At 42.0% G+C, this 20,787-nt stretch overlaps 1 protein-coding gene across 1 annotated transcript in view; it reads right to left on the bottom strand.

Annotated features, from left to right (window-relative positions):
* anpepb.1 (alanyl (membrane) aminopeptidase b, tandem duplicate 1) overlaps positions 1 to 20,787 on the bottom strand; it is a 94,855-nt gene that overhangs the window by 48,062 nt on the left and 26,006 nt on the right. The window contains exons 3-6 of the mRNA XM_072565462.1: positions 18,945 to 19,081; positions 16,588 to 16,714; positions 14,150 to 14,304; positions 1,584 to 1,697 (exon numbers count right to left, since the gene is read on the bottom strand). Coding sequence (XP_072421563.1) covers positions 1,584 to 1,697; positions 14,150 to 14,304; positions 16,588 to 16,714; positions 18,945 to 19,081 — 533 coding nt within the window. The remainder of the gene's footprint in view (positions 1 to 1,583; positions 1,698 to 14,149; positions 14,305 to 16,587; positions 16,715 to 18,944; positions 19,082 to 20,787) is intronic.

Here is a 20,787-nt window from a genome sequence, read left to right as displayed (position 1 = left end):
CATGGGATCAGGATTTGGGACTAGAAATCTCTATAGAAACATGGAATGATATTTGGGAAAACACTAGAAGAATTACTATCTGTAACAGAACTATCCAGCTGAAGATACTTCATAGGGCCCATATAGCACCGGTTCGATTGGCAAAATTTAAGGCAGGAGCATCTCCAATGTGTCCCAAATGTAAAATAGAGGTGGGCACTCTTGTACATTGCCTATGGACCTGTCATAAGATCCATAGATATTGGACTAAAGTAGCAAGTACCCTGACAGAAATTTTAGGAACGGAAATTAAAGTGGGCCCTGTATCTCTCCTTTTGAGCTTTTCGAAATTTCCCTCCCTGGACATGTACGGGAAGAGACTATTTTCTATTCTCTCTTTCTGTGCAAGGAAAAATATTTTGGTGAACTGGGTGGCTGAATGCCCCCCTGGACTTTCAAATTGGCACAGATTAATTATGGAATGTATTCCCCTTGACCTCCATACAAATATGGTGCACCGAAAGACCGAATTATTTTATAAAATATGGCAGCCCTTCTTGAATTACATAAATACAGATATTTCGGCTCCTAAGAAGGGCTTTTATTTAATTGAGATTACAAACCTGGCTGGTCCGGGGCCCCTTAGGAGAGGAATCCCACATGAATACGGGTTTTATTACATTTGATGTTAACACATTCCGAGCATGTTAGAGACTTAAATATACACTCTGGTTAGTTGTAGGTTAGATTAGTAGACAGTGAGTTTTGTTTTTTCTTCTTTTTTGGTATTTTTTCTTTTGTTAAATTTTGGCTATTGTATATTTGATTTAGTTGTATATCAATGTTTGTATTTGAGAGTATTGTTTATTTTTGTAAACTTGTAAAAATGTTAAATGTCTAATAAAAATATCTATATTTAAAAAAAACAAGCCCATGAAAGTACAATAGCTCATCACTGCACTGTCCCTAGCAATTCCTTAATCAATCAGCGCCTATTTGCCCCCAGCACCTTTTTCTCATGCAATATGAATGGTGATTCTCTTTGAGATTTGGTATTCTAACAACTGTGTCCTGATGATTGCAAACTGTCTCTTTTTATAGCAATATTCAAGCCCTGGATAGCCAAATGATTAAGTTGTTTTTGCTCAGGAAAAGTTGCTTTCCAATTTGTGCATAGATAATGATGGGTACTTTTTGACTCCCCATCACTTTGCAGCAAAATGCAGACCATCTAGCCCATCAATACTGATAGCTCTTTACCTTCTAATACCAAAAACAGTCTTAAAGTCACAGAATCACTCAACCAGTAAAATGAATTTGATTTGAGTGTGTACCTTTTTTTGATAACTGTAAGGCAACAATTTCTTTAACTGTTGAGCATAATGTTAATAACTATTCATCACATCAGTAGTTACAATAGAAGGTGAAAATAATCTGTAAATTGACTAACTTTGAGAATTATCAGTCTTGGATCTCAATAAATCAGTTCAATCAGGATAATGCTATCAGATTCAAGTCATTTTTATCTTTTATGAGCAACTTAATGTTTTATAAGTTGCTCATAAGAGGTCTTTCTCTAACAATTCTGAACCTGATCATCTTACCACACCCCACTCTGGCTCAGCCTCATCTGCTCCTAGGTATTCAACATAAGAAGCAAATCCTTCATTCAGCCACAGGTCATTCCACCACTTTATCGTTACCAGGTTTCCAAACCACTGAAAGAAAGAAAGAGTTAACATTAGAATGTATAAATTTTCCCATAAACTGCTGTAATACTTCAGGAATGTAACAGACTCATTCTCAAACAAGCGGTGAGTGACAGTATCATTTTACAAGACAAATGTGTTATTGCAAGAAAGTGTAGCTATATTATTCAATAACAGAATGCTATTTCAGAAAACAGTATCAATTTTATTTCCTTCATGGAATGTACATCTTTGATCAAGTTTCAGGCCCAATCTCCTAAAATCTTCTTCATTGGTTCAATATTAGTTTTGTCTGGTTGTATCTATATGAAGCATCTTGCAATGTCTCTACACTATTAGCACTACTTAGATTCAAATTGTTTTTGTTGTGCAGCTCAAATAGCTCTAACTGTATGTTAGAAACTATGCCAACGCTGCAGAACCAAATAGATCTTAACTGGTGACAGGCCAAAATTATTCAATTTATCATTCATTATCACAACTGAGGTTTAAATCCCTGCTCATAATAGTTGCAGCTGAGTTTCACTGCATTGACTGCTCTTGTAGTGGTGCCACGTCTGGTCACCCCTACAGAGCTGATGGGGGTTCACAGTCCAACCTCCAACTACTTTTTACTGTCATGGTTTACCCAAGTCATTTTCTCTCTCTACCTCAGCACTCCTTTGGGCTAGAGATTCCAACAGTTTAGCACTGCTTCAGTACTGTCCCTCTTACAGTACAGCACTTCTTTGGGCCTGATACTCTGACAATGTAGTGCCCCTTTAGTGTTGAGTACCAGTTCACAAAAGAGTGGAGGGGGTCATATCATAAGCAACACTAGACATACCTAAAATGAGGTGTCAATCTGTTGAAGCTACAATGTTAATATCTGATTTAGAAACTTCACAAAATGATTCATTTTTTAAAATTGTGGCATATGGGCATTTGCCCCTAGTTGCCCCTGAGAAGATGGTGGTGAGCTGCCTTCTTGAACCGCTGCAGTCCATCTGCTGTGGATTGACCCCAATGCCAGTAGGGAGGGAATTCCAGGGTTTTGACCAGATTTTGACTGTAGGAACTGCAATACATTTCCAAGTCAGTTTGGTGAGTAGCTTGGAAGGGAACTTATGTTCACATATATCTGCTGCCCTTATCCTTCCAGATGGAAATGGTCAGGGTTTGGAAGGTGCTATCTGAGAATCTTTGGTGAATTTCTGGAGTGCATCTTGTAGATAGTACACATTGCTGCTACTGAGCATTGATGATGGAGGGAGTGGATGCTTTTGGTAGAATGGTAGTTCCCTAAGACTGAGCCAGGAGACCTGGATTCAAGTTCTGCCAGCTCCAAAGTTGTGTAAATAATATCTCTGAACAGATTGATGTAGGAAACATGTATGAATAGAACACCTGATACACTTGAAGGAGCTGTAAGACTGAATAGTTAACAAACCCTATCCAATAAGAAACGTGTCTCAATATCTGCCTCACAACTGGCTTGGAAATATATCAACATTAACAGCAGAGGATGGTTGGCTAGAGATGATGATTGGAAACTTCGGGATTTTTTTAGACCACAGATCATATTGTTAGTTACTTTTAAGAAATGGAGATGCATATGTTGGACTAGGGTGGACAAAGTCAAAAATTACATGACACTGCATTATAGTCCAACAGGTTTATTTGAATCATAGAATCCCAACAGTGTGGAAACCGGCCCTTCAGCCCAGCAAGTCTTCACCAACCCTCCGAAGAGTATTCCCCAATTATTCCACATTTGTCCCTGACTAATACACCTAACCTCCATGTCCCTGCACACTATGGGCAATTTAGCATGACCAGTTCACCTAACCTGCACATCTTTGGATTGTGGAAGGAAACTGGAGCAGCTGGAGGAAACACACGCAGACACTGACAGAATGTGCAAACTCTACAAAGACAGTCGCCCGAGGCTGGAATCGAATTAAGGGATACGAGAAGAGTGCAGGTAATTGGTGGTGAAATGCCCCTTAGCCATGATTGAATGGTGGAGAGGACGCAATGGGCCGAATGGCCTTACTTCCACTCCTATTTCTTATGGCACCCAGGTCCCTCACACTTGAGCTGCGAGGCAACAGTATTATCCAGTGAGCTACCATGTTGCCCTAAAAGCCACAAGCTTTTGGAACCCCTGCTCCTTCTTCAGGCAGCTAGTGAGAGAGCTAGTCAGACACAGAATTTATAAGTAAAAGATCAGAGGGCCATACAATTTATGTAAATGCCTTGAACAAACCTAGATGGCTATTAAGTCTTTAGTCAGTTAGAATGAATGTGCAGATTTCGATCGATTAATATATAAATCCCAGAATTTCTTTCAAGTCACTACCCCAAGATAAAACCCAAAGTTACCAGAATAAAGGTGACACCTCAGGTGAGACAATGTATTTTAAGTGCGAAGCCATGTTTCAGTCTGTTTATATGTCATCCAGGAGCCAGACCGGTTTTATTTCCAAAGTAGGAATTTATAAAATGCCACAGTGACTGACTGTCTACAGACAGTGTTTTTTAAAAGAAATATAATGGATCTGCAAATTCAAATCTGCAAATGCAAATTCACCCCATAGATATATATATATATGTATGTGTGTGTGCGTATGCACACGCACGCACATGTGTGAAAGAGAGAGAGGGTGTGCGTGCTTAAGAGCAAGTGAATGTGAGGGAGTATATGTGTGCGAGAGTGTGTACAAATGTGAGGGAGTATATGCCTATGAGACAGGTCTGTGAGAGTGAGTGTGCATATTTGTGAGAGTTTATGATGTAGTGGGGTCACCTGTGTGACATGAATTCCAAATCCCTGTTGAGATCATCCTCATGTGTATCAAACATGGCTATCAGCCTCTGTTCGGCAACTCTGTGTTGTTGCGTGTCCTGAGTCCACCTTGGAGGATGTTTACCTGAAGATCAGAGGCTGAATGTCTTTGACCTAGGTTTGTTCAATACATTTGCAAAAGTTGTATGACCCTTTGACCTTTTACTTATAAATTCTGTGCCTGATATATTGTCACTCACTAGCTGCCTGAGGAAGGAGCAGGGGCTCCATAAGTTTAGAGTTTCAAATGAACTTGTTGGACTATAACCCAGTCTTGTGTGATTTTTGACTTTTCAGAAGAACCATGAAAACAAATGTAAAAGTTTAGGATATGGTGGCATGGTGGCACAGTGGTTAGCACTGTTGCCTCATAGCGCCAGAGACCTGGGTTCAATTCTTGCCTCAGGAAACTGTCTGTGTGGAGTTTGCACATTCTCCCTGTGTCTGCATGGGTTTCCTCCCACAGTCTAAAAATGTGCAGGTTAGGTGAAGGGGTAAATGTAGGGGAATGGGTCTGGGTGGGTTGCTCTTCAGAGGGATTTGTTGGGCCAAAGGCCTGTTCCTACACTGTAGGTAATCTAATCATGATATACTGTGAAGTTAAATTTTATCAGTAGAAAAATAAAGTGGTTATGCTGAAAGAAGACCTAATAAATTTATATGAGGCATGATCAGACTTTGGTAAATGTAGAAAGCGCTTGAAGTGAATAGCTCAGTGCTTTAGAAAACAGAGTAAAAGAGAGAAAGAATAGGTTGTTGCCTAGCCACAAGGTGTCCTATGATATAGGAGACAAAAACAAGTTTACTTTTGAAAAGGTGAGACCATCAAGATGATTTGTGAGGGCAGGTTTCTTTCAAAGAGAGAAACAGGTCACTCAGAGAGAAAGGGGTTGAAATATCAGGAGTGCACTTTCACAGTCACCAAACAGACAGCAGGAGAAAAGAAGTCCTGAGTGGCTTAGAAGTTCATAAGAAAAAGCTCCAGAAACAGAAGGCTTTAAGGTCTCAGAGGAAAACATCCTACAAGGATGTTGAATGCATGGGTTTAAGAAACAAATGCGATTGAGTGAGTGAATTGTGTTAGCAGTTTAAGGGTCTTGCAAAGATACATTAATTAAAGAAGAAAACATTGAGCAAATGCACAATTCTTCCAAAAAGAAACCAGGTACATCGTACCAACCGAACAAGGAAATTCGAAGTGGAAACATATTAATGCTCACTAAGGTTTGAGTATTTATAAGGTTGATGCTGAGGGTCAAAGTCTGAATCAGTATTTTTGATATTTGTAACTGATATCTGATACAACCAGTTCTCCTACAGTATGAAGTAGTTTCTTTTCCCTTTTTTGTGGAATAAAGTTTCAGGTTCTTTTAATTCAAAGTAATAGTGAATATGTTGAGTGACTGACAACAACGGTATCAAATTGCAAAAATAAAACTTATGATCTGTAGGCCAGGTCTCATTCTGGAATCTAACTTGTCCCGTGCTACAAATTGGCAGGCAATGCGGCTCAATTCTGATACCTTGGGAATCTCTTCCTAGTGAGAACAGAGATCAACAATAATGAAATTTAGCATCATCTCCTGTGTACCAGCGGATCCTTCTTCATTGGCTCAGAGTCAGATGATTTTATGACAAAGCCCTCAAACCAACACTAAGCTCATGGTCTAGAAGGCTGTATTGAGAGATTCAAGTTGGCAACAGTCTGCTGTGTTGGGCTCTATGCCATACCCTAGGCAAGCACCTACCCCCACCCCCATTAGTCACCCCTGAGGAAAGGGAGCTAGGGGAGTGCAGCAGGCAGGGCACTCCCCTACTATGTTGGGCACACCCACAGCTGTTACCTCGACTGCCGTGGCAGCATCCTCAAATTCAGTGGAGCAGCAGCAGTTACTAAGAGTTTACAAACCTCTGTGAAAAAAATGGAGGGAACGCTGGAGCCAATTACTGCAATGCTGACAAAGCATAAGCAGGAGATCCGGGCCTTGGATCAGTGCGTGGAAGTAGTGGAGCAGAGGACCGCAGCCTTAGAGGCCGCGACAGAGAGCTCCAAGGGGCGGGTGCGAACCTTGGAAGGCCAGGTTCAGACTCTGCAGGAACAAGTAGACGACCTCAAAAATCAAGGTTGGCGAAAACATCTATGGATCTTGGGCTTACCAGAGCATGAAGAAGGTGAAAATCTTGCTGATTTTCTCGTGAGGTGGCTTCCGGAGTTGCTGGGGCTGGAGATTGAGTCAGGCTGGGTGAGTGTGGAGCAGGCATGCCGGATCGCAATGCGCAGGTCTGGGCCAGCCCAGCGCCCCAGCCTGGTCCTAGGGCAACTCCAGCATTACAAGGAAAAGCATTTAATAGTAAAAACAGCCAGAAGACTGGGAAGAGATACACAGGTTTTGACTTATAAAGGTTCAAAAATAATGTTTTTTCATGACTTTTCTGGGGCCATAGTTAAGAAAAGGAAAACCTTTGATGATCTTAAGAAAAATTTAAGAGATTTAAACATTCAATTCTCCTTGAGGTACCCGGCAGTGGTACATTTCAATTATAAGTGATTTGTCTGCAACTTTGACTCAGTGGAAAAAGTATAAGAATTTTTGAAGTCACTGAAATGATAGACTTTGGTTGAGGAGGAAAAGAGGCATACGGACAATGGCATAATATAACTTGCTTTATAGGCTTGGTATTGCTTTGGGGTAAAATCTGATATGTTTTATATCATATCTGTTTGGAGGTTATTAGTTATTTTATTGTTCTGTTTTGCTGGGTGATGGTTACTCCTTTGTAAAGATGTGTGGGGTTGAGATGTGGAGGGGGAGGGGTGGGCATCCATTGTTAACTTGTAGCAGTATAAATAATATGTTTTTTTTACCCTTGCTTGGGTTTGGGGTGTGGCCTTAACTGGGAGATGCTCGGATGGTTGTGAGGTTGGGAGTGAATGCCCCCTATGGGCAAGGGTTAGGGGAGCGGTCTCTGGAAATTTGTGCTTTTTGTGTTTATTTGTTTAAGTCAGGTGTAGAGGTTAGTTTTTTCAGTTTTAGTAGTTTTGACAGTGTTGTTAGGAATAGTCTTTAAATTTGATAAAGTCTTTTTTTTTCCACTTGTCGCACACTGACTGGGCTTCTTCCTCTTGGGGGACTGCAGTCTGTAGTGTGCGGTCATGGCTAGTGATTTGTTTAGGTGGTGCACCTGGAATATAAAGGGGAGCCATTCCCCCATTAAAAGGAAAAAGATGCTGTCAAATCTTAAGAAGGAAAGGATTGACATTGTGCTGTTGCAAGAGATATGTTTGACTGATCTGGGACATCTAAAGTTACAGCGGGGGATGCAATATGGAATTCTTTTCTTCTTTTAACTCCAAAAGGAGAGGAGTGGCTATACTGGTATTAAAGAACCTCCCATTTCAGGTGACCGATCAAATCAAGGATGAGTATGGACGGTTTGTCATTCTCAAGGTTTGTCATTCTCAAGGTGCTGAAGAAGAGTATGGCATCCTGAACGTTTACTATCCCCCGGCGCACCCTCTCAAATTTCTAGTTGATGCAGTCTCTAACCTAATGGCTCTTGGGGTACACCATACAATTATAGGAGGGGACTTTAATTGTCTCATGGACCCTGGTGTAGACAGTATGCCAAGAGGACTGTCGGGTACACAATTAGTGAACTTGTGTGAGGAGTTGGAGCTACAAGATGTGTGGAGATGCCTCCGCCCGAATGGGAGGGACTTTATCTTTTACTCCAACCCGCACAAGTACCACACAAGAATTGATATGTTCTTTATTCCGTCAGTTTGTTTGGACTTGGTATTACCCTGCAGAATTGGGAGCATAACTATTTTGGACCATATGGCAGTAAATTTGGATGTTAAGACCAAAGGTAGTGGAGTAGGCACGTGGCAGTGATGCATGGATCCATTTCTGTTGAAAGATGACACCGTTGTAGAGTATATCACAAGGGAGTTCAGGGCTTTTTGGGACATCAATTGGGGTATGGCCAGCAATCCATCAGTGCTCTGGAGACCACCAAAGCATCCTTTAGGGGAATGATTATTTCATACTCGGCAATGAGAAGGAGGCAGAGAAGAGAGCAGCAGCAGATCATTGAGCCCGGCTGAAGGCAGCCAAATTGGCATATTATACCAGGCCATCCTTGGTCAAATTGCAATGAGTCGCAGCTCTCCAGGCTGCTCTGGACTCAGTGCTCACACAAGAGACGAAGAGAGGGGTCTGCTTTACAAAGCAAAGGCTGTTTGAATATGGGGATAAGCCAGGTAGAAACCTGGCTCATCTGGCTAGGAAGAAAAAGGTGCTCTACAGTCCATTGTGTCTATCAGGGAGAGAACTGGTAATGTCACTTGTGGAAGATCAATGCCAGATTCCATGAGTTCTATGCAGAGTTATACCAGTTGGAGGGCTGTGGGGATGGGGATGTGAAAATGGAATCCTTTTTTGAAAACTTGACCTTCCCCGGTAATAAAACAGATCAGGCCTCCCTTTTAAATGCACCTCTGACAGTACAGGAGGTGCAGGAGGTGGTAAGGCAGCTCCAAGGTGGTAAGGCACCTGGCCCAGTTGGATTCCCGAGTGAATTTTACAAGGAGTTCAAGCACACGTTAGCTGAACCACTACTGGAGATGTACAGTCATTTGTATAGACAGGATTGCCATCCGCCTGCTCTTAGGGAGGCTAATATCTCCCTTATTTTAAAGAAAGGGAAAGACTCCAAGCATTGCGCATCGTATAGACCCATCTCGTTGTTAAATGTGAATATTAAAATTCTATCAAAGGTGTTGGCTCTGAGGTTGGAGAAAGTGCTGCCCATTATTATGAAAGAGGACCAGATGGGTTTCATCCAGGGCTGCAGCTCCTCCAACAATATCAGGCGGGTGTGGAATATAGTGCAAATATGTCAGCAGAGAATGATTCCGGGTTTAGTGGTCTCCCTGGAGGCAGAAAAGGCTTTTGATGGGGTGGAATGGTCATATCTCTTTGCTGTTCTAGATCATTTTGGTCTGGGAGGGGCCTTCGCCAGGTGGTTGGCAGTGTTATATAAAGACCCCAAGGCGGCGGTTATCACGAATGGGATTAAATCAAGCAATTTTGGTGTGGGAAGGGGCAGCCGACAGGGATGTCGCCAGTTGCCACTATTGTTTGCCACCACTTACACACACAACTACCAAGAACCTGAACCACTGGTGGAAGGTATCTGAAAAGACTCTGAAATAGTAGCACTGAAGGTGGGAGTTGGGGAACACAAAATCACTCTTTATGCAGACAATGTCCTTTTGTTTTTGGCTCACCCGGAAAGGTCCATAACCCGGCTAATACAAAAATTTAAATTATTCAGTAGCTTTTTGGGATACAAAATAAATTTCACAAAATCAAAGTCATGCCCATGGTTTGGGGGGGGGGGAGGGGAGCGGCTGTGGGGTTTAGTGGAGTATCGAAAGTGGAGGACGGAATGCAGTTTCCTTTTAGATGGTCACAGCAAAGTTTTCTCTATCTGGGAATTTTTATTGCCCCCTCACTTGGCAGCTGTACGGAGTGAACTTTATGCAGCTGTTTGAGAGGATAAAGCAGGACTTGCAGCAATGGAAGGGACTACCCATATCATAGCTTGGGCGTGCAGCCTTGATTAAGACCATAAGACATAGGAGTGGAAGTAAGGCCATTCGGCCCATCGAGTCCACGCCACCATTCAATCATGGCTGATGGGCATTTCAACTCCACTTACCCGTATTCTCCCCTGTTCGCCGAGCTGGGAATTTGTCTTGCAAACATTTCGTCCCCTGTCTAGGTGACATCGTCAGTGCTTGGGAGCCTCCTGTGAAGCGCTTCTGTGCTGTTTCCTCCAGCATTTATAGTGGCCTGTCTCTGCCGCTTCCGGTTGTCAGTTCCAGCTGTCCACTGTAGTGGCCGGTATATTGGGTCCAGGTCGATGTATTTGTTGATAGAGTCTGTGGATGAGTGCCATGCCTCCAGGAATTCCCTGGCTGTTCTCTGTTTGGCTTGCCCTATAATGGTAGTGTTGTCCCAGTCGAATTCATGTTGCTTGTCATCTGTGTGTGTGGCTACTAAGGATAGCTGGTCGTGTCGTTTCGTGGCTAGTTGGTGTTCAGACCAGCTATCCTTAGTAGCCACACACACAGATGACAAGCAACATGAATTCGACTGGGACAACACTACCATTATAGGGCAAGCCAAACAGAGAACAGCCAGGGAATTCCTAGAGGCATGGCACTCATCCACAGACTCTATCAACAAATACATCGACCTGGACCCAATATACCGGCCACTACAGTGGACAGCTCAAACTGACAACCGGAAGCGGCAGAGACAGGCCACTATAAATGCTGGAGGAAACAGCACAGAAGCGCTTCACAGGAGGCTCCCAAGCACTGAGGATGTCACCTAGACAGGGGACGAAACGTTTGTAAGACAAATTCCCAGCTCGGCGAACAGAACCACAACATCCCTCAGGATTACCTGACAAGTACAGTGCACCACGGAACAGAACAATTTTATAAGACGTGGCAGCCCATTCTAAACTACACAGACATGAATCTGTCAGCAATATTGATTCAGGCCTTTATATAGCCACGAGAGCTGTATATGGTAGTCTGGAGACGTGGGTGTGGGGGGTGGGGGGGGGGGGGGGGGGGTGGAGGCTGCTACATACGGGTATAATCACAGTTGGGTGAAAGTGAGGACTGCAGATGCTGGAGATCAGATTCAAGAATAGAGTGGTGCTGGAAAAGCACAGCAGGTCAGGCAGCATCCGAGGAGCAGGACAATCGACATTTCGGGCAGAAGCCTTCATCCTGAAGGACTTTTGCCTGAAACATTGATTTTCTTGCTCTAATCTTGACTATAATCATTGTTGCTCCAGTGGACGGCAGCCTTGATGAAGGTGCAGCGAGTGGAGTAATGTAATATAGTACAATGTAGTGTAATTTAAGTTTAGTGGATGATAATTTACTTTAATGATATTTTATTTAATTTGAGTTTGTGCTAACTTGGTTTAAGTTAAGGAAATATGAGTCGATTGTATCTTGAAGAAGATTATTATTAGCATTGAGTCACAACATGGTTGAAGAGCTTCAGGGCAGAGGAAATGAGCTGGGAGTTGCAGTGGGAGAGGGACCCCCTGAGATTCTTGTAGAGAGAGGAGGAAAACTTCTTCAAAGCAGGCATCCTTGCAAGAGGATTTATAACATAACAGTACAATATTATTCCTAATTTTCTGTACTTTTATAACTTTTTGTGGTTAGTGTTTTTGTAAAACAGTGAAAACATTTTTTCAATAAATATATACATTTTAAAAAAGCAGGTTGTATTGTTACCTGCCTTTGTGTGTGCATTGAAACCTGGACAATGTGCAGAAGACATCTTCAATCCTGATAGAAATATCATCAGTGTGCCTTTTTAAACTGATGCAAATCCAGTGGCAGAATAGACTCCGGAATCAGAACCCTGTCTCATGCTGACACTATCAGCATTGAGGCACTGATGGCTGTCAATCATCTTCATTGGGCAGGCCGCACTGTCTACATTCCGAACAGAACTTCCACGTGCCTTATACTGTCATGACAAGTGATTACCAGAAGGACACAGGGCACACTTCAAGGACTGTCTTGGCAAGTGGGGAATATTCCATCACACTCCTGGTTTGTGCTTTATAGATGGTGAACAGGCTTTTGGGAATCAGGAGTTGAGTTACTCATTACAGTATCCCCAGACTCTGACTTGTCCTTGTACCTGAGTATTTATATGGCTAGTTCAGTTCAGTTTCTGATCAATAGTAACTCCCAGGATGTTGATATTGGAAAAATCAGTGAAGGGAGTGTCACTGAATGTCAAGCTAGCGATAGCTAGATTCTCTCTTATTGGACACTGTCAATATCTGGCATTTGTGTGGCATGAATGTTACTTGCCACTTATTAGCTTAGACCCGGATAATATCTAGCTCTTGCTGCATTTGGATATGGATTGCTTCAGTATCTGAAGAGTCCCAAATAGTGCTGAACATTGTGCAATCAACAGTAAACATATCCACTTCTAACCATATAGTGAAGGGAAAGGTCCTGTGTTATGATCCCAGCTTGTGTTATTACAGGACAAGCCCAATCCCAAAAATTAAAATATAGATTTGGTTTTAGCAATATAGAGCAGATATTTATTACATAAAAGAAATTAAAATAAACCAAACCAAGTTCTCTAAATACAATACAGCTTAAAAGATTTTAAAACAAACAAAATCCCACTTGCTTCCAAATCTTTATAGTCAGTCAAAATCCAGAGAAATTCCTTCTCTATCAAATCTCCGAGTTTAAATTAAATGCTTTTCCTCAGTTCTAGCCCTGTGCTGTGAGACATTTTCCATTGACTGTTCATAAGAATGAGAATGTAGACTTGGCCTTTGTCACAATCTGCGAGTACTAACCAAACTCTTTTGTTCTAGAGGTTTCACAAATTACATGCTTTCACCGAGATAACCTATTTCCTGAACTGCTCTGAATGATCTCCTTTTTCCGAGAGAGATTGTACTTCAGTCAGATCTTCAAAGCTATGATTAATGCTTAACTCTCCTAAACCCAAAAACAACATAATATCTTTTAATGTTTTATCTCTCCTGTCATAAACTCCCAAAGTGTGCCATGTATCACAGCCCTACCTTTGGAGCAGAAGGCCTGAGTTCATGTCCTACCTGCTCCCTACATTTCTGAACAGATAGATTAGAAAATATCTAAACCCCCACAATATAAACAAACTTTCATTAACACTCCATGGTCCTTGATCAAATCCTCTCTGCCACGAACTAGTTTAAAAGCATGGTTCCAGAAAGACCAACCTGTCAAAAGCTTTCACAAAAATCCAAACTTAAAAACCTGACATGAATATAAACATACAATTAATATTAACGTAAGGCACACGCATCTCATCTCAATTGATAAAACAGCTGAAAATGATTGGGCCTAAGACACTCTCCTGAAGCACTCCTGCAGAGATGTTCTGTCAGAGGATTTGACCTCCAACAACCACAACTATCTTCTTTTGTGCCAAATATGACTCCAACCAGTGGAGAGGTTAACTCAAATTCTCAATGATTCCAGTTTTTCTTGAGCTCCTTGACACCTCACTGTCAAATGCGGCCTTGATGTCAAGAGAAGTCAACTCTTACCTCACCTCTGGAATTCAGCTGTATTGTCACTTTTTGATCGAAGACTGTAATGAGGCCAGGAGCCAAGTGGCCTTGACAGAAACCAAAGTGAGCATCAGTGAGCTGGATATAGCTGAGCATGTATTTCTTTATTGCATGACAACTGCCTCTATCACTTTGCTGATTATCAAGCATAAACTAAGATAGCAGCAACCAGTGGCAAGTGCAGAACCCTCTCAACACTCAGAGTGCAGCAATCCCTCAGTAATGACCATTCAACAGTGCAGCACATTGTCAGTACTGACCCTCCGACTGTGCAGCGCTCCTTCAGCACTGACCCTTTGACAGTGTAGCGCTCCCTTGATACAGTTAACTGTGGTCAAATCAGTTGAACTTTCCAACTCAGACTAAGAGTACTACGAGTTAAACTAATGCTTGATTAATCTCATTTTATGGCAGAAAATGGGAAAGAACATTGTACCTGATGAGCCAGTTCATGTGCAATAACCGTTACTACTCTCTCCTTGTTTCCAATAGATGACAGGTCGCGATCATACAGGAGAGCAGTCTCACGGTAGGTGATAAGACCCCAGTTCTCCATTGCGCCAGCATTAAAATCAGGAAGGGCAATCTGATCTATTGGTAATTTAAGAAATGTAAAACACTCTAATTATTATCTGAAGGAACATGAGAGATTCACAGACTATGTTCAGTTCATTGCTGTCTAATAATTCATGTTCCAGAGAATCTTTGATATGTATTTGCAATAACTCTATAGGTTGGAGAGCTTATAATTTATTTCTTTATAATTTCATCGAGCATCATCTTGGTAATTTTTGAAGAGGAAATGAGCCTGCTACAGATGGCCATGGAACTTCTCCATGACCCATTTGAGGAACTCCAGCAGTGCCCGAATGAGCAGAGTCTCAGATCCACAGAGATGTTCTTGGATTCTGTCCATAGAGGAGAAAGATGGCAAGAGAGACTTGCCTATGTGGGACATCAAATTATCAGAACAATAATTCAAGCTTTCCCTTTTAACGTGTTCTTATAAATGATTGAACTGAAATATTAGATTTTCACAAAACGTGGTTAAGCCTCAATTTCATTACATTTCCCTGTGTGAACCCTAGAGACTTTTCACATGCAACATTACCCTGCTCACCTCACTATATACTACACCTCCCCTTTCGCACTATCTTGCACAAAGCAATATTCCATGGTCCTTGCAGCAGGCATGTTTAAACCATAGCAATGTAATGGATTAAGCATAGCCCACCCCAGGTCACTTTAGTGCCCACAATGCTGAGGTCAACTACCTTCTCTGCCCCATAAACGGAAGTACCATCATCTTTCTGCATTACCTTCTACTCACCCTAACTCTGCCACTGCACCAACTCCTCGGTGCCTCTCATCATTAACCTTGCTATTCATTCCCCTGACTGCTCTGCCCCTTCCCCTCCACTGCACGCTCCCCTCTCATTCCAGCTCACTGTTACTGGTATAGCCACTTGACCAGTTACATTCACATTTAATAGATTATTTTGCTCTTGAGAGCTAGTGAACAAAGCTGATGGAATCTGAACATTTTATGAATAGACATAGAGTGTAACCTGAGAGAATACTCTGGCACCATCTCCAAGCAGCTAATCTTTACTGATGACAGGTGGAACTGACTGACTCTCTCTGCTATGAAAGTAATTCCAGTCAAGCATTGTCTCTGGGCTGAGAAACAGAGTTGAAGTTTATGGGTTATAATCTTTCATCGAAACTCAGAAAATGTATGCAAGTGTACAGTAAGGAGGGGGATGGTGGAGGGAAAGGACAGATAGGATGCTGTGTGGTCGGGTGAAAGGTAGCAGCAATTAAATGCTAGAAGGACTTGATGGTGCACATCAAAAGAGGGCAACAATGAAAGAAACATGGGTTCTTGAGAAGGAGAAAATGACAAAGACTGAACCACATATTTCCTTCAGGGGATTTGTACGTAGAGGGTCCAGGTCACAGCGAGTTTCCTGCCCAGATGCAGGATCACACACCCCCACCCCAGCCTTGACCTCTGCTGGCATTGGAACCACAAGCAAGTTGGATGTGGAGGTTTTGGGCACCTTGGACTGTGCTGAGAGGAAAATTGTGGGGCTTCCTGTGTGTGGCTTCTCCTCCATATGGAGGCATGCTGATACTACCCTGAGTCTCTGACCTATCACAGTCCCTTGTTTCCTCCCCCTCAACTTCTATTTGATGCTCAGCACCAGGTATTACATCAATGGAGTGCAAGTCCATGCACCTATCCAGCAGACAGTGTGCTAGAATTGGTTCTCCATAGCACTGCCAACATGGACACTGAGGCAGCCAAAAGTGCACTGACACCAACTGATTACATCAGTGGACTCCTCCATCCTACAATCTATTCACCGATTGGCTCTGAGAAACCAACCGGTTTGTGTCTGGTTGTACACCATTTGCTGGATTCCACCAGGACCATGCTGTTGGGCAATTTGTGGCTCAGGAGCTGAGGGTCAAACATGGTACCAGTGGGAATAAAAGTACCAACAGGGCTACAAAATTCCATTCCCGCCCCCCCTCACCCCCCCTCACCCACCCCCTTACCCACCATGGCACGGTGTGAAGATGGGAAATAAGGTGCTAAACAGAACAATCACATAAGAATGGTCACCTTCCCATTATCCAGAGTGAGTCCCCAAAATGACAGTTTGCCAAACATTTAGAAATTCAGCCAAGTTTCTGGCTGCAAAAGGATTTAGGAAAGAAGGAAAATAGAGTATGATCACACTGAACCGAAAATATTGTCAGTCTGATTTGCAGAAATGAACACATTTAAAACAAGAAACTGGATTGCTTCGACACCTGGTTATGAACAAATATAAAACACTAAAAGCTGAATAAAAACTGTCCTACCTGATTTTGGGAGTGGATAGAAAACATTGTAATAATTTTCAAAAAATTGTAGAATTTTCCCAGTAACATTTACTGCGTATTTTCCTTGATCTTCCTCAATTGCTTGCTTTCGTGCCCAAATGCGGATCTTTAAAAAAAGGTTTAGAATTGCTTCTTGTCAAATGAGGCTTTCATTTCAGACACCATCTCTCAAAAGAATAGACATAGCAAATATAGCTCTGGTCTTGCATCAAGACAAATATACTGATAGAACCTTCTGGATTAGTGGTGCTGGAAGAGCATAGCAGTTCAGGCAGCATCCGAGGAGCAGTAAAATCGACGTTTCGGGCAAAGGCCCTTCATCAGGAATACAGGCAGAGAGCCTGAAGGGTGGAGAGAGAAGTGAGAGGAGGGTCTCACTTCTGTGGGTAACAGACAGTGAGGATTGGACAATAATCCATACACAGCCTGGGAGCCTGCAGCTGTCACTGGAGCCAGGACAGAGAGATTTGGGGCATTTCATCCCCCAATTCCAAAGATCCCTTTATGAAGGCTATGCTGGTAAGAAAGGTTTGTTTCCTGCATTAATATTACCCCTGAATCATTTAGATCCAGGACTAAGTGTCTCAGAAAGCACAGCTGACCCGGATGCTCTATCTGCCTGATATGGCTGGCTCCACAATGGGTTTACAATTGACAATAATATTACCTTTTTCATGCCCAGCTTCTATCCTATGAAGATCAGCAACAACTACCTCACATCACCATTCCAGAATTTAAAAGCTCTGAATTCATGAGCACCAATCAATGATTTACACCCATTACCTTATTGCTCTGTTCAAATCTCATCCTTCTTGCCCTCTGACTTCCATTATTTTTCACTGCTGGGTTTTTATCAGTGCAGCTGTATGTTCAACATTGGGCAGCTGAGTGGTCTCTGTGACACTCCCAACTATTCCCACCTTTAGCTAAGTTAGTTCCCTTTCATGATTCCAATGAGGGTATTCCAGTGATTCCAGTGCCCATCACTGCAGGCAACATTCTATCTCAGAATCTTAACTTCCATAAACAATCCATATTTTGTACTCTCTCTTTCCTAGTTTCTTTTCCTCTTCCCAGTTTCTGTGTCCTGTTTTCTGAGAGTTATTTTAAATAAAGACAAGAGGATCATGAAACTACATACAGCATTACCCAGCACCTTAGTATTGCATATCTAAATGACTGCATTTTATTGGTGTTGTAAACATTTGAGTGCCTGGGTGAATCATATAGAACAGAGACTTCATCAAGTTCTTCAACGCAAAAGATGCAGCATTAGGGCTGTGCACTATTACCCAGAGAGTCTACCATAAGAGACTGAAAAACTTCCCCAACTGCCCCCAGCCCTTAGACTGTAGCTGGTTGCCAGAAAGATTAGCCAAGCTGAACACTAAAAGGTCATCTCCCAACCTGGAGCTTTGCACCCAAGGTTTAAAATTCACACATCAGTGTCGAATGGATTTGAGTACATCGTTTATGGGTTGTTGAGTAGCAGGGTCATTTGAGATCTCAAAGGGGTGGTTGCCATGTCTTTTTGCAAGCTACTCCAGACCCAGCTAAAGAACCTTGTTCAAAGTCATGAGCCCTGGTCAATAGCAAAACCAGCAATTTATTTTATAGTGACGGTGGAATAGTAATAGCCTCAAGAGAACTGCAACTTCTAAGCAGAGGACCTTTCTGGAGGAGGATTCACAGAATTTCCGAATTATCACAGTAGAAAGAAGCCATTCAGCATGTACCTCCTTTACACAAGCAGAGGAACAGGGCTCGGCCTGTTGAGTCTTTTCCATTATTTAATACAACTGTGACTGATGAGGAAGGCAATTGGAAACCACCTCATTTATCCTTTTCATCATCATAGCATTCATCGAAAGGGGTAATGAAATGATTTTACAAACAAATGAACAAAGGACCACACCTAGGGTACATAACCACTATTTACAGAATTGTTGATCCTATCACTACTTAATGCCAATAGTGATGAGACTCAAATATCTCAATATCAGAGATTAAGATCTATTGACAGTGTGATTGTGAAGCATTCACTTTCTTACATTCCCACCAGATTGCTGGCTGAAAAGTGCCACTATTTTAGTTTCTGATTACTACATCAAATGCCACTTTCGATGTCCAGAAGGTGAATATGGTGTTGCCTCCATGATACAGAATAGGGAGAAGTGACAGAATTGTTTTTTTACATCACAGCAGTCAGATACAATGAGTCCAAGCTGAAGACAATCAAACACCAACTCTTCATGGGAATAATTCCCACCCACGTAAGTTACCCCAAAGGAAGAAGAAATAATTCCATGTAAAAATAACCAAGTCTGATCTCTTACCTCAGTATCACTTGTATTGTCATAATCATAATCGAAGTCAGAAACAATAAAAGCAAGCAGGTAAGTAGACATCTTCGGTGTCTTTTCAAAGCTAGTGATTATCCACGTCATGTCATTATCATGTATAGTTGTCCTTTCTGAAATAAAGAATCAAACATTTTTGTGTTTAAATTAAGAACTTAAAAGTGCTTAATTATTTGTAATAAATTACTTTGAAGAAACTGGTAGTTTGGTACCTGCAGCAGCAACTCAATGCACAAAAAGATCTCTTTAACAGTTTGAGGATAGATCAAAACACATGCTCATTTTGATAGAATTATTTAGAGTAAGGAATTGTGGCCAACTTTCAGAATTTATCCAAATTGTCCTGAACAGCTTTTTAAACAAATAGTACATTTAATTTTCTGTAAATCATTCAAAATTATTTAATTTGTTTTTATTTGATGTGATTTTCTTGACCATTCTATCTCAGCAAATTCCATGTATCCTCATTAAGAGCGAGAGTAACAGGATGGTTGTTATTCCCCAATATTGACTGCGAATACTATAGTTCAAGTAGTTTAGATGGGTCAGTTTTTGTTCAATGTGTGCAGGAGGGTTTTCTGACACAGTATGTAGACAGACCAACAAGGGGCAGTGCCATATTGGATTTGGCACTGGGGAGTGAACCCGGTCAGGTGTTAGATTTGGAGGTAGGCGAGCTCTTTGGCAATAGTGACCATAATTCGGTTATGTTTACAATAGTATTGGGCAGGGATAGGAATACTGCAGGGATGGACACACTTGAAATGTGGAGCTCATTCAAGGAACAGCTACTGTGCGTCCTTGATAAATATCTACCTTTCAGGCAGGGAGATAGTTGTCGAGAGAGGGACTCATAGTTTACTAAAGAAGTTGAAACTCTGTCAAGAGAAGAAGGTAGCTTATGGATGTAGGTTTGCTCGCTTAGCTGGAAGGTTCATTCCAGATATTTTGTCACCCTACTAGGTAACATCTTCAGTGGGCCTCAGCGAAGCAACGTACATGATTCCTGCTTTCTATTATATGTTTGGGCTTCTTTGGGTTGATGATATTATTTCCTGTTATGTCATTTCCTGTGGTGATGTCATTTCCTGTTTTTTCCTCAGGGGGTAGTAGATGGGGTCTAGCTCGATGTGTTTGTTGATAGAGTTCCGGTTGGAATGCCATGCTTCTAGGAATTCTCGTGCGTGTCTCTGTTTGGCTTGTCGTAAGATGGATGTGTTGTCCCAGTCAAAATCATATTAGCCACCAGGATACATGAACACCAACTAGCCACAAAACGACATTACCTTCTCTCACTAGTATCCTTACATACACATAAGGAAGGACACCACTTCGACTGGGGCAACACATCCATCTTAGGACAAGCTGAAGATGTTACCTAGTAGGGTAATGAAATGTCTGGAAATGAACCTCCCAGCTCAGTGAGCAAACCTACATCCAGAACGTCAACCTGAGCTACAAATCATCTCAAAACCCGCTAAGAAGGCTTATGTGAGGACGAGGTGTGAAGGCTCAGATAGGGGGCTTGAGAGTTGTAAGTTAGCCAGGAAAGGTCTAAACAGACGACTAAGAAGAACCAGGAGGTAACAAGAGACATTGTTGGTGGATAGGATCAAGGAAAATCCTAAGGCCTTCTATAGGTATATCAGGAATAAACAAATGACTAGAGTAAGATTAGGGCCAATCAAAGATAGTGGTGGAAAGTTCTGTGTGGAATCTGAGGACATGGGGAAGTGCTTAATGAATACTTTTTGTCAGTATTCACATTGGAAAAGAACAATGTTAGTGAGAATATGGAGATACAGGCTACAAGATTGGA

The sequence above is a fragment of the Chiloscyllium punctatum genome, chromosome 48 (genome assembly GCF_047496795.1).
Source record: "Chiloscyllium punctatum isolate Juve2018m chromosome 48, sChiPun1.3, whole genome shotgun sequence".
NCBI lineage: Eukaryota > Metazoa > Chordata > Chondrichthyes > Orectolobiformes > Hemiscylliidae > Chiloscyllium > Chiloscyllium punctatum.
The sequence above is the reverse complement of the archived record's forward strand: the minus strand, read 5'-3'. Positions and strand labels throughout refer to the sequence as shown.